Raw genomic sequence first — 12,914 nt, 5'->3', positions numbered from 1 at the left:
CTGCTGACTAAATCCTCGGAGAGTACCACACACAGCTGTGCACACAGTCACCAGCACACACGAGTGCACAATTGCCCTGTCACCGCCGAACTCCAAGCACCCCATAGAGTTGTTTTTCTTCCTCTTCTACTGCTTTCAGTGACTCAGTTTCTACCCTCAATCTGCCTTCAAATTTGGAAAGGGAAATGCATGGAGAACACATGCTGCCATCTATGGCCACAGCAAATTACACAATATACCAACTGAATTTATTCTTAAGGAAGCATTTCCCTTTCTAACTGGCCCAGAGGTGCTGTATTATCATATTTATCAGGGGTCCTAGTGAGGGTCCCTAATTACAGCTTGCAGTGCCCCCACTCCTCTTGGGCCATTCATTGCTGAGTGCTTCAGCTGTACCAGCCACTTTAATGTCAGTTTCAGACCAACAGAGATTGGAAAATCACATCTTTTACAAGGAGAAAAAAAGACATGAACTATTTTCCAAAGGGAAATATTGGGGTACTTTTCAAGCGTGTCATCTATCTGGGTAAGCCACACTTCTCTACGTCCTCTTTCCATGAAGATTGTCTCGTTTACTGCATTGTGCTTTGTCAGGGACATGAATTAGTAACCACCAGCTCATGCCATTGAGCCAAAGTCAGTGACCCAAGCTTCTCTATGAGAGTTGGAGGAGCCAGTTCAGCTGGAGGGCACCAGCTGCCAGCCAAATGACAGGGGAATTCCTCTCCTGAATTTTGCATTTTCCCTGTCTTCATGCCCAGGCTGTTGCATCACTTGTCTGGGAGATGCCTGAATGGGCCAATAAGCTGGGGCACGCTAAATAGTCTGGGACCCCGAACTAGAGGGGACACGTGAGGAGGAAGGACATGGATCAGTGTTTTTTTTCTTGAAGCTACTGTTGCCACTTCTGGAAAGGTTTTTCAGGAATAAGTGACAGTAAGAACAACAAGGGATTAGAACTGGCCTCCTCTTATAAATAATAAAATCCAGAGAGAAGTGACTTGAGTTGAGTAGCAGAGCTACGCCTTGCACCCCGACCTTCTGGTGCTAGCTCAAGCTGATTTTTGACATATTGCCTTGACTTCTCAGTCTCCAGGTTTAAAGAAAAGGAAGTAGAGGACATCCAAACACCTGCATCTCATAAGGAGAAGAAAAGTCCACCTGGATCTTATTTACAGACTGCGATGGATGCAGAAGCCACAGTGAAGTCCAGAGAACAAAAGGTGAAATGAGGCTCTATCCTGGAGGTTGGGGTCTTGCCTCTGAATGTGGGGGGTGAATTGAAGCCATAGCTGTCACACATGCTCCTCAATGCCCTCCCCAGAGCAGGTGGGCTCCTGCCCAGGAAGCCAGGGAAGGATTCTGGAGTCCAGGACACAGGGGCTCTCTCTCAGCTCCCTACTATTCTGCTCACTCTCACCAGAATGCATGGCTCCATAGAAGTCCTGGGTAATTTAGAACCAAAAAACATTAGAGAAAGAAGAGACATGGAGAACATGCAGGCAAAGCTCTTCTTTAGGGGAGAGGAACCGAACATTGGCCAAGTTATTGTATCAGCCTGAGGCTGCTGCAGCTTCTGAGTCCTGGTACCGTGCTCTCTTCTGTATATCACACTGATGCCTTCCTTTCTTTTCTGCTGCCCATGGGATGTAGAGAGGGGATAGGAGTGAACTGAGGCTCAGAGGGCCAGTAGGGATCTGGGAAGTCATACTGCAGCCTATGCTGAAGCTGAGGTGAGGTACATGCTCTTCCCAGCAAGACAAGAGGGACAAGAAAGTCCCCTCATGTGGTCTCATCCCCTAAAATGCAGTGTGCAGTCCCAGAGGCTTGTGGTCCCAGGCTACTGAATTATGACTCCGTCTCCTGGAGAAAGGATTTCTGAAGGTCATTGGCAGAGAGGGTGACTTGGAGACATTCCATTGAATATTATCCTTCCAACCTCCAATCAAAGGTGATTAATTCCCTGGAAACATTTTATCTCATAGTCCTGCTTCCTCATTGCCCCATGGAGGCGGCTTTTCTTCCTGAAGCCCAGAAACTGTTGCACCGGTGGCTTCAGAAAAACTGGATGGTGTGATGCTGAGACTTCGGCCTCAACATGTGCTGTGTCAGCACCTAACGTTTTAGAAAAATTTGCCAGGGGGGAGCCTGGGTGCCAGCCCCAGAATCAGCCGAGACTTGGCAAATATTAATCAAATTGTGAGTTAGGTGCAGGAACCCCCTGGGAGAGTCTCTGTAAGAGTCTGCTGGATCTTATTTACGGACTGAGATGATTGCAGAAGGAAGCTCTGCAAGGCAGGGAGAGGTCTGAGACCGCCATCACAGTGCCCAAGCTAGGGGGCTTGCTGGAGGGAAGGCACAGAAGGAGGCGTAAAGGGCCTATGGATCTTTAAAGATCTGGCCACTCTTGGGGCTCAAACTGGATAGAGCAAGCAAAGGGCTTAGTGGAGAGGGCTGGGCAGAGCAACGCTGAGGGGACAGCTCACCTGACAGGGCCACCCCATGGACTCTCTGCTTTTCTTCTCTCCTCTCTCTTCCCTTTTTCCTTCTCTCACCTCCCGCCTTTCCTTTTCTTTACCCCTTCTCCTACTTCTTCTGCCTTCTTTTTCCCCCGGTTTCCTGTTCCTCTTTGTGATTCCCTCCTGCACAACCCGTGTCCCAAGCTGCCCAGTGGCTTTGCGTGGCTTAAACTGTTTGGGGAGTGAGGGGGTTTCTGCCCATGGGCCAAACCGTTGACTGTTAGCGCCTGTCATTAACATTAATGAGGAACATATTAGAGTAGGAAGAAAAACACAATGGCTAACTTTAGTTTGCTTTTTAAAAAATCTATAGGTCCCGGAAACAGAAGAATGGATAGATGCAAAGAGTAGATTCAATCAAAAAGCATCCATGAATACTCTCTGGGGAATACAAAAGAAGTATAATGCACTAATGCACAATCTCTATCTTTTTTTTGAGATGGAGTCTCGCTCTGTGGCCAGGTTGGAGTGCAATGGTGCGATCTTGGCTCACTGCAACCATTGCCTCCCGGGTTCAAGCAATTCTCCTGCCTCGGCTTCCTGAGTAGCTGGGATTATGGGTGCACATCACCATGCCTGGCTAATTTTTGTATTTTTAGTAGAGACAGGGCTTCACGCTCTTGGTCAGGCTAGTCTTGAACTCCTGACCTTGTGATCCATCCACCTGGGCCTCCCAAAGTGCTGGGATTACAGGAGTGAGCCACAGCACGCAGCCACAATCTCTGTCTTTTTAATCAGCAAGCAGTGAAAGACCATTGAGTTGTGATCGGTGTAGTGTCCACTAAAAGAGAGGAGAGTTACTGTTCACAATAGCTGTGCATTGCACTCTTACAATGTGCTAGATCCTGTTTGAGAGCCTGAAGGTAGAAGGATGAAACCCAAAGCCATCCCCTCTGGAAGCTCCCCAGACCAGTGGGAGAGAACAGAGTGGAGCGAAGGTCAGCATGAATGCGGGGACAGAGAGGACCTTCTAGAAGTTTGGAGAAGAAACAGAACAGCACCCTAGTGCAGAGAGCTACTTGGCCTGAGATTTAATTTTTAACTCCCTGTTACTGACCAGAGGCACACTAACAGTGAAACAGAAATCTTCCCTTGAAAAAAATCGACTCCCCTTCTGCAAACAGGAAACCGTGAGGAGAGGAGCAGAAGCTGGCTCATGGCCGGCACTTTACCAAGATCTCACTTAAGTTGTATAACAACGCCATACAGATTCTGTCATATTCCCCTGGAGAGGAAACAAATCCCTGAGCCTCACTCTCCAAGGTCCCACAGTTCCAACTAGAGTTTGGAGTTCAAACGTGGTCTTTCCACTACACGGTGCTCTCCACAAACCCAGAGCTCCAGGCTGGCAAGTGGGTGCCCGGGCTAGAATCCTACAGAGGGAGTTTCACCTCTTCTGAACACAGAACCCTCAAGGGTAAGTGACATTTTAACCTTGTGGACATGACCCAAAGGTGCATGCTTAGGAGGGTGAGGATAAGGTCATGCTTTCTCAGGGAGGGAAGTGCTTGTTTTACTCTCAGATATCTGCAACCCAGCTCCTGTACCAAGCAAACCAAGATCCCGGGGTGAGAAGATGCTTGTTCTCTCAAGTCCCGTCACCTCTCACCCAGCTTCTCTCAGGCCTCATTTCATTTACAGTGTTTTTTGCAGGTCACCAGCAGGAGGGCGGGATGGAAAATGCCCTTCTTCCTCATGCTGTGCCTGCTACAAGGTGAGTTCCACACCCAGCCCAGGTTCAGGGCTTGCAAAACCAGACCTGAGTCTTTCAGGCTGCAGAGATTCCTAGCAGGCGCTACAGCGACATTCAGCACAGTTTGGGCATATCCACAGCTTCTTTCCTGGGATCCAGGGTCATGCAGTGGACCCGGAGAGTGGTCAGATGTGGGCCCAGGAGGAATGAGGGTTGCAGGGGTCCACACGAGAGAGCAGAAGCTTGCCGTGAGCAGAAGCTTGCCTTGAATAGTCTGTTTTGATAGTCCCCTTCCCCCTGCTCTCTTGCATTTAATTGATGACTAAAAGTCAGCTGAATTTTCAAGACCAGGGTTCTAGGGCATGCAAAGCACAGAAGGAGGAGTGTTTCCTGACCACTCATTCTGCAGACACTGAAGTGCCAGGCCCAGCACCAGGGACATAAAGAGGAAGACCCTGCTCTGCTCTGAGTTCAAAGAAACTACATAGGCAAATAAATAATTATATTCATTCATTTACTTATTTATTCAACACACATTTACGAAGAGGAGTTCAACATGTGCCAGACACTGGGGACAAGATAAATGAAAGGCAGGAGCGCTGTCCTAAAGGCCCTCGCCTTTAAAAATGTGCTATATGGTAAAGCTGGCCAGGTACAAGCCAGGCTCAGATGACAAGTGGCCCTGTCTTCATGCTGTAGTAGCTGGATTTCATTCTGATAGTAATAGGGAGCCATTGAGGAATATAGTGAGTATGTGCCGAGAGTACCCAGCACCTAGAAACTAGTCCCAAGTAGATGCTTAAAAAATAGTGACTGAATAAATTAATGAAGGAATGGAAATTCTATGATAATACCCCAAAAAAAGGTTTGACAATTGGCTTAAAAACAAACCAAAGTTTCAATGAATCAAATGTAGCCGATATTTCAGTAAGCACTCTGCGTGATAAAATCACACCACCTCTTTAATCTCCTGCTCTCCGTTTTAAAATTTTTTTGTAAGAGCAGGCTTCCCCTGCCCCAAATGACAACTGAGGCAGGGCTATGATTTTTTTTTGCTAAGTAATGGTTCTAAATTAATTGGCTTAAGTCTCAAATGTTCTAAATTTGATAATTTTAAGTTTCCAGTTAAATACTTTGGTCAGCACTTTAATCTTCATTTAAAGGTATACGCTCTCATCCCCCCTCAGGCCTGCAGTCCAGGAAGAGGGTGTGGTTGCTGCTTTCCTTCTTCCCCACCCTTCTTTCCTCCCCATCTAGGCAGCTACTGCCTGAGACCCCAGCAGGGTGGTAGCAGTGGGAAGGAGGAGCTGCAGGAGGGCAGGGAGCTCTGACTTGATGGATGGCCTGGAGCTCTCTGATCTGGCAGGGGTTTGGAGCTGGCTGTTTGCATCTTCCTCTGTGGTTGCCTTTGCGGACACATGGATGGCCGCTGATGACCCGTCTCCTCCCTTTGCTGCAGGTTCTTCTTTTGCCCTTCCACAAAAAAGACCCCATCTCAGAGGGCTGTGGGAGGGCCCTCTCCCCTCCAGGACCCATCTCCAGGCCACGGGAACGCTCATGCCTTCTTCACCCCTCTGCTGGCGGGAGGGGAGCTCCTTCGCAGGTACAACCCCTACCCTTCCTTTGTCCGACCTCAGACCTCAGACCTCTCAGACCAAGTCAGGCTCCCTACAGCTCTAGGCAGTCCTAGCCTCTCGTAATAGACACCATAGCGATAGACAACTAACTGCTGAGTAACAGTGACGGATTGAGAGCCGGGGCACCCACCTCCATGGATAGGCAGAGAATTGGCATCAGGGTCCTCAGGTGGGCACACATTGACTCTAAAATACCGGCCTGGTCTTGAATTCCCGCAGGTAGTTAATATAAAATTTCCCAATGTGTAATTATGATGTGTAACAAAGAGCTACCAGTCAGTGATCTATCAAATGAATCCTTAAGGTATTGCTTCTTAACTATGATATTAATAAAAACTTATGTGCATTGCAAGGGTTGATTAAGGATTCTTAATTAGCTTTCTGCTATGAAGTCAGATTACCCCATCCTGCTGATTAATGGAACTGTGCCCCTCTCAAATGTGCCACATGTAGATCAGGAGAATTCCTGAAATCTGGGACATGAACACTTTATCAGGGCATCATCACTGATGTCCTGAAATGGCCCCTGTTTGTAATTGTGAATATTTAAAATATTCACAATTGGTAAATTTAAATGGTAATTTAACTTTCCCATTAGTGGCATGGTTTGGGGTGTGTTGTTTAATTAAACTTGCAGTGAGTATCAGTACAGCCATAACATTTACAGCCTCTACTCTTCATGTAATTAGACCTGAATACACACATAAGAGGCAGCAAGGTAGATTTCGCAGGCCCGTGCAGTCTCACAGGACCCCATACTCAGAAGGCACTTGGCTCAATGCTCTGCCGTTGCCATCTTGAAATTCTTGATAACTTTTGAACAAGAAGTCCTGCACTTTGGTTTTGCACTGGCACCCACAAACTATTTAACTGCTCCTGGCAATAAGATTATATTAGGCCATTTTTACGGCGCTATAAAGGAATACCTGAGACTGGGTTATTTGCAGAGGAAAGAAGTTGAATTTTGCTCATGTTTCTGCGGGCTTTACAGGAAGCATGGTGCCGGTATCTGCTTGGCTTCTGCTGAGGATTTAGGGAGCGTTTGCTCATGGGGGAGGCAAAGCAGGAGCAGTACAGCACATGGCAAGAGGGGGAGGAAGAGAAGGGGTGGAGGGAGGCCCCAGATCTCACATGAACTAATTAAGAAATAACTTAATTAGCGTCAAGGGTGTAGTCCTAACCCATTCACGAGGGGTCCATCTCCATGACCCAACCATCTCCCACCAAGCATGCCCCGTCCTCCATAACAGGCTTCAAGCCCCACTAGGAGAAAGAGAAAGGTTTCAATTGGGCAAGAGGTTGGAGTTGTAATCTTTCACTGTACCAGGCTAGATGTATAATTTTAGACTAGGTGGGGCTTTTATTATCCAAGAGAGATTGGATACATGAGATGATGCCTCAGATTTCATCAAGGAGCAGAGAAGTCCACGGAGAAGGTATGGAGAGGCAGTGAGAGAAAGAATAAACTTTGTGTCTGCTTACACCCCGTCACATTTCAGTCATCCAGGAAGCTGGCCATATATGTGGTTCAACTACAAATTGTCCTTATGCCTGTTGCCAAGCAGATACATTCTCAGGACTGCTCATCTGTGCTTATATGGTGGCAGTTGGTTGTTTCTGTTTCTATGGAAAAGTGACTAGTGTGAAAACTTTTGCAACCACTGGTCCAGATAGGTACCCACCAAGCAGAACAAGATTCTTGTGTTTCGGGACCCCTGCTCTTTTGCAGATGAAAGGTACATTAATAGGTTCTTACTGTTTAGCATCTCTCTTTCACATTCCATGCAAACCAGAGCCCTTCCATCAGGGAATCATCACTGTTGTCCTGAAAGGGTTCTTGTTTATAATTGTGAATATTTTTGTCTTTTAATGATAAATTACCATCTAATGTTATCATTGGTGGCACGATTTGGGCTGCATTGTCTAAATCTACAGTGAGGAGTGATTGAGTGTCAGATGTGGTCTCAGCCCTCTTACATGTGCTTAGATGGCATCTTTTTAAACATCTGCATTGGAGCACAGGGGAACCCAGGCTCTGGATGGAGCAGGATAGCACAGGGTAAGTGTTAGCTAAATAGTGGGTAAGATTATGATTACGTTTTCATCTTCCATACCTTGGGGCAATGTCTACTTTCCCAGTGACTGAACTCTGCCATTTCTATATTGATTCTCCTCCATATTCACCGTGGCATTTTCTGACCTGACCCCTAATTCTGGCAGAGTTCAGAGCTTGTGACTCCCCAAACAGTGACTATGCTCACCACTCCTCTCCTTTGACTCCCTTCTCTGTCTGCAGCTGCAAATGCATTGAAGGGCCCAAGGCTGGTGTCTGGGGATCCTGGAGGAGCTGTCACCATCCAGTGCCATTATGCCCCCTCATCTGTCAACAGGCACCAGAGGAAGTACTGGTGCCGTCTGGGGCCCTCAAGATGGATCTGCCAGACCATCGTGTCCACCAACCACTACATCCACCATCGCTATCGTGACCGCGTGGCCCTCACAGACTTTCCACAGAGGGGCTTGTTTGTGGTGAGGCTGTCCCAGCTGTCCCCGGAGGACGTCGGATGCTACCTCTGCGGCATTGGAGATGAAAACAACCTGCTGTTCTTTAGCATGAGTCTGACCGTCTCGGCAGGTATGAGCTTGTGGCTGAGGGGCCAAGCTTGATGCTTGAAGGAGAAAGTGAGAGAGAAGGCTCGGCACCCGAAAAGGGCTTGAAAGATTAGGGGAGTGATGGTGGAAAGCTGGGGCAAGGCAAAGACTTTAAGAAGTAGGCTTTCATTTCAGAAGAAGGCTGCCTTCAACAGAAAGGGGGATATTAGGAAAAACTTCCCCAGAGAACACTTGTATGCTCTCCCACCCGATTCCCCCAAATGTCATGAAATACGTATTTGGTGATGGTTCCAAGAGTGGGATAGTGTGGCTTCTTAGGATCCTGATAGCTCCGTGTTCAGACATGCAGAGACGCGACAGCACTGCAGAGAAGGTGTGACAGGCGAGACAGAAAACTTGCAACTGGGCTCGCCCTCGCACGGATGCTTGCTGGGCCCCTCAGCAGACACCTGCCAGCTCCCTGGCCTAGTCCCTCTGCTGCAGGTTCCGGTTGCTGATCCCAGGTCAGGCACCCAGAGCATAGGAAGGGCATCCAGGCTGTGAAAGGCCACTTGGCAGAGGAGACAGCATGACAGGAGGCATCCTGAGAGCAGGTTAGTTCTATCACATGCTGCTCTCCAGCCACCTTTTGCAACTGACTACTCTGCTGGAACTGGAGTGTTTCTTTTGTCTCTTTTGAAGAGCAGTATCTGTTGGGCTGTGGGCCTCTGGAGAATGCAGCGTAAGGATCCGAGGCAGCTGGAGAGAAAATATGTGGGCCTGGGAGAAGGACATAGGAACGTAACATGTCAGTGTCTGCCACAGACTAGAGAATGTTTGCCACAGACTGGAGAATAAAACATTTCCCAATGTTTTATTTTATCCAGCCTGTTAGCCAAAGGCTGCATCTCTTAGTGAGGTTGCATTCCATATTTTAAATCTGGTGTCCTTTGCCAAATCCAATGGATGGCCTGCCAGCCTTCCCATGTGGCCTCCCTCTGCTGTCCCTCCCTCCCACAGGTCCCTCCAGCACCCTCCCCACAGCCACTCCAGCTGCTGGGGAGCTCCCCATGAGATCCTATGGAACAGCGTCTGCAGTGGCCAACAGATGGACCCCAGGAACAACCCAGACCTTAGGACAGAGGACATCATGGAACACAGTTGTTTCAGCTCCAGGAACCAGCGTGACCAGAGCTTCAGCTAAGGGAAAACAAACCTCAGGAGCAACCAGGCCAGCAGCTCCAGGGACAGGCAGCTGGGCAGAGGGTTCTGCCAAAGCACCAGCTCCCATTGCAGAGAGTCCACCTTCAGAAAGCAGAAGCAGAATGTTCAATACAACGGAAGGTGTTTGGGGCAGCACCAGGAGCTCGGTGACAAACAAGGCTAGAGCCAGCAAAGATGGGAGGGAGATGACAACCACCAAGGTCAACAGGCCAAGGGAGGACACAGAGAGGGTCAGGATAGCTCTTGAAGCAGCCAAAAAGGCCCTAGGAACCGTTAGTCCACCAGCTCCGGTCTCAGAAACTTTGGGCTGGGAAATCCTCCCACAATGTTGCTTAGAAACCAGTGTTTCTAGGCAACAATCTCTGGGCCCCATGGGAGAAACAACTCCAGCTGCAGGCGTGTGGACTTTGGGAACCGCCAGCATAGAGGCAGCATCTGGGGAAGGAAGCGTTGCAGGGGACCTAGATGCTGCCCCTGGAGACAGAGGTTCCCAAGCAACGCCGAGCCAGGCCCTGGCAGTAGGACCCTGGAGGCCCCCTGGCAAGGAGTCTTCTGTGAAGAGGTAACCCCCAGGCACCTTCTCCGGGTCAGGGGCCCCACGTCTGCCTCATCCCTGGCATGCAAGGGAGGCCCCTCTCCCCCTGCTCACTTCTCTCCCTTTGTACCCATAAGACAGTGACATACGCATCAGATGCCCTCCCTCACTCAAAGGGTCTTGCTGTGAGAACATTCCCTGAGTATCTCCATGTGGTTTTCAAGTGAAATCTAAATGATAGAAAGACAATATTTAGGCTGGAAGCTTCCTCAGGACTTTCTGGTTTTAAAGATGAAGAATAGGAGCTCTGGAGAGAGGGGGTGATGCGCTGAAAACACAAGGGAAGGCTGTGCCAGGGCCCAGTGCTGAGGCTGGAGTCCCTGGCTCCCACCCAGTCCTCTTCTCACTGGGAGGCATCATGGGGTCCACGTACAGATGGGTGGAAGAGAGAAAAAGATTCAGGCTTGAAAGCCTGAAGACAGAGTTCTAGTCCCAGCTCTGCCACTCATTAGCCATGGAAAGCAGGGCTAACCCCTTGCTCTGGCCTCAGCTTCCCCACCTGTAAAAGGAAGCCATGGGCAAATGGTCTTTAATCTTCTGCCCAGCTCCAACCTCCTCTCTCCTGTGCTCTTTCCATCTTCCCGACTCCAGTGCTTTTGCAGAAGATGAAAGCAACTCTTGGACACTGGCTCCCGTCTCTACGTTGCTGGGCTTATTTATGCTTATGGCTCTGGTTCTATTGCAAAGGAAGCTCCGGAGAAGGAAGACCTGTGAGTTGAGTAGCCCCAAGGCTAGACGGAGGAGTTCTGATTCCCACCTGATACCCTCAGGGCTGGGTAGGGATAGAGTCCTGCCAGGACTTTTCAATGCAAAAGAGCTAAATTCTAGGCTGAGCCATTTAATCATTCTTGGCCTCGGTTTCTTTTCTTTTCTTTATCTTTTTCTTTTTTCTTTTCTTTTTTTGAGACAGAGTCTTCTCTGTTCCCCAAGCTGGAGTGCAGTGGTGTGATCTCAGCTCACTGCCTCCCAGGTTTAAGCAATTCTTCTGCCTTAGCCTCCCAAGTAGCTGGGACTACAGGTGTTCACCACCATGCCTTGCTAATTTTTGTATTTTTAATAGAGATGGGTTTCCACAGTGTTGGCCAGAATGATCTCGAGCTCCTGACATCAGGTGATCCTTGGTTTCCCAAAGTGCTGGGATTATAGGCATGAGCCACCCCACCCAACCTGCCTTGGTTTTTAATCAATAAAATGGGAATTCATCTCTGTACTTATGTGTCAATGGCATTCCAGAGCATAAGGAGAAGCTCCTGGGGGATTACAAAGGCTGTGATGCCCATGTTAACCATAAGCAACATAAGCAACCCTCGCAGCAGAGAGCAGGAGTGCAGGACCCAGACCTGTGATCAAACCTCACATTTGCCCTCTTCTGCATGGCCCTGCTGAAATTCTCCGACAGTAATGTGCCCAGGTGTAAATACTCTTAAAGTGAGAGCTCTGTGATATGTAGACCTAGTAAAGAAAGGGTGAGATTTTTCTGGCAGCTAGTGGAGGAGGCTAAGGTTCTCAGACTCAGGTCCTGAAGTCCGGGTCCTATCAGGGTTAGACTGGCTTAGCCTAACAAACGAGGACTCCATTGACCCTGTGTCAGGAAGTGCTTGAAAACTTGCAGTGTGTGGGAGTGCTTCTTAGGAAATCAAAGTCAGTGCTGTCCGTACCCAGAACCCTCACAGTCTATTCTGTGTTCCTGCAGCTCAGGAGGCAGAAAGAGTCACCCTGATTCAGATGACACGTGTTCTGGCAGTGAACCTCCAACCAGACCAGCTGCCCCATGTGAAAAGAAAGACGCTTCAGGATGACTCTCTCCCCACTGGGACCAGCCTGACTGCCCCAGAGAGGAATCCAGGACCCTGAGGGACGGAAAGATGAACTGCTCAGTCACCGTGGAAGGAGGACCAACATGAAAGCCCTTCAGGACCCTAGCCTCTTTCCATCATCCTTCCTCCACCTTTCCGCAGCTGGGGCTCCACCCAAGGAAGAAAGGCTGGCCATCCGTGGGCGCAAGAAAGTCAAGCACTGTCCATATCCAAGGTCACAATCTGACTCAAAGGAGACTTCAAGAAAGGTGTATGAAACACTGGAAGAGGTCACCAAGGAAAAGCGTGAAATTTCCATTCCTGAATGTTTGAAAATAGAAGGGGCTCCCAATCAGTGCAGAAAGTGACAAGTCCTCTGTCATCACACCCAGCCTTTGCTGGGGGCCCCTTTTCTGACTACTGTTAGCACTCACATTTAATTATATTTAAGTGTACCAGCCTTGCCTTCTCACGGAGATTCTAAGCTTCTTTAGGGCAGTAATTGTGTTTTATTCATCTCATAATATCCCCCAGAGAACTTCCAACTCATAGGACCCCAATAAATACCTGTGGCTGATTGACTGACTTGGGGGCTCAATGGCCTTTGGGCACTCTGCCCATGCAAGAGCTCTGGGTCCCCCTGGGCTTCTGCCCCTCCTTTTGGGAATCCTCTAGATGACCCCACAGGCAGGCAGTTTCCACACCGAGACCGAAAGAGCAAACAGCCTTGCCTCACGTCATCCCGCCCCCTTTAGACCCAGGCTTATTGTGCCATAGACCTTTTGACCCAGCCAAGGTTTTCTGGGATTTTCCTACATTCATGGAGGAGCCGGGTATTTTCAGTAGATTCCTGCTTTC

General features: G+C 48.9%; 1 protein-coding gene across 1 annotated transcript; it reads left to right on the top strand.

Annotated features, from left to right (window-relative positions):
• The first annotated feature begins 857 nt into the window (after window positions 1–857).
• FCAMR (Fc alpha and mu receptor) lies at window positions 858–12,642 on the top strand. Its single transcript, XM_074385100.1, has 8 exons — window positions 858–1,005; window positions 1,090–1,223; window positions 4,173–4,233; window positions 5,672–5,815; window positions 8,146–8,484; window positions 9,462–10,227; window positions 10,852–10,970; window positions 11,954–12,642. Exons 2-8 carry the CDS (start codon window positions 1,185–1,187, stop codon window positions 12,112–12,114), a joined length of 1,629 nt encoding a protein of 542 aa, XP_074241201.1. The 5' UTR covers window positions 858–1,005; window positions 1,090–1,184; the 3' UTR covers window positions 12,115–12,642.
• The last annotated feature ends 272 nt before the right edge of the window (window positions 12,643–12,914 follow it).

Source organism: Saimiri boliviensis, chromosome 14 (assembly GCF_048565385.1).
Source record: "Saimiri boliviensis isolate mSaiBol1 chromosome 14, mSaiBol1.pri, whole genome shotgun sequence".
NCBI classification, from domain to species: Eukaryota; Metazoa; Chordata; class Mammalia; order Primates; family Cebidae; genus Saimiri; species Saimiri boliviensis.
The sequence above is the reverse complement of the archived record's forward strand: the minus strand, read 5'-3'. Positions and strand labels throughout refer to the sequence as shown.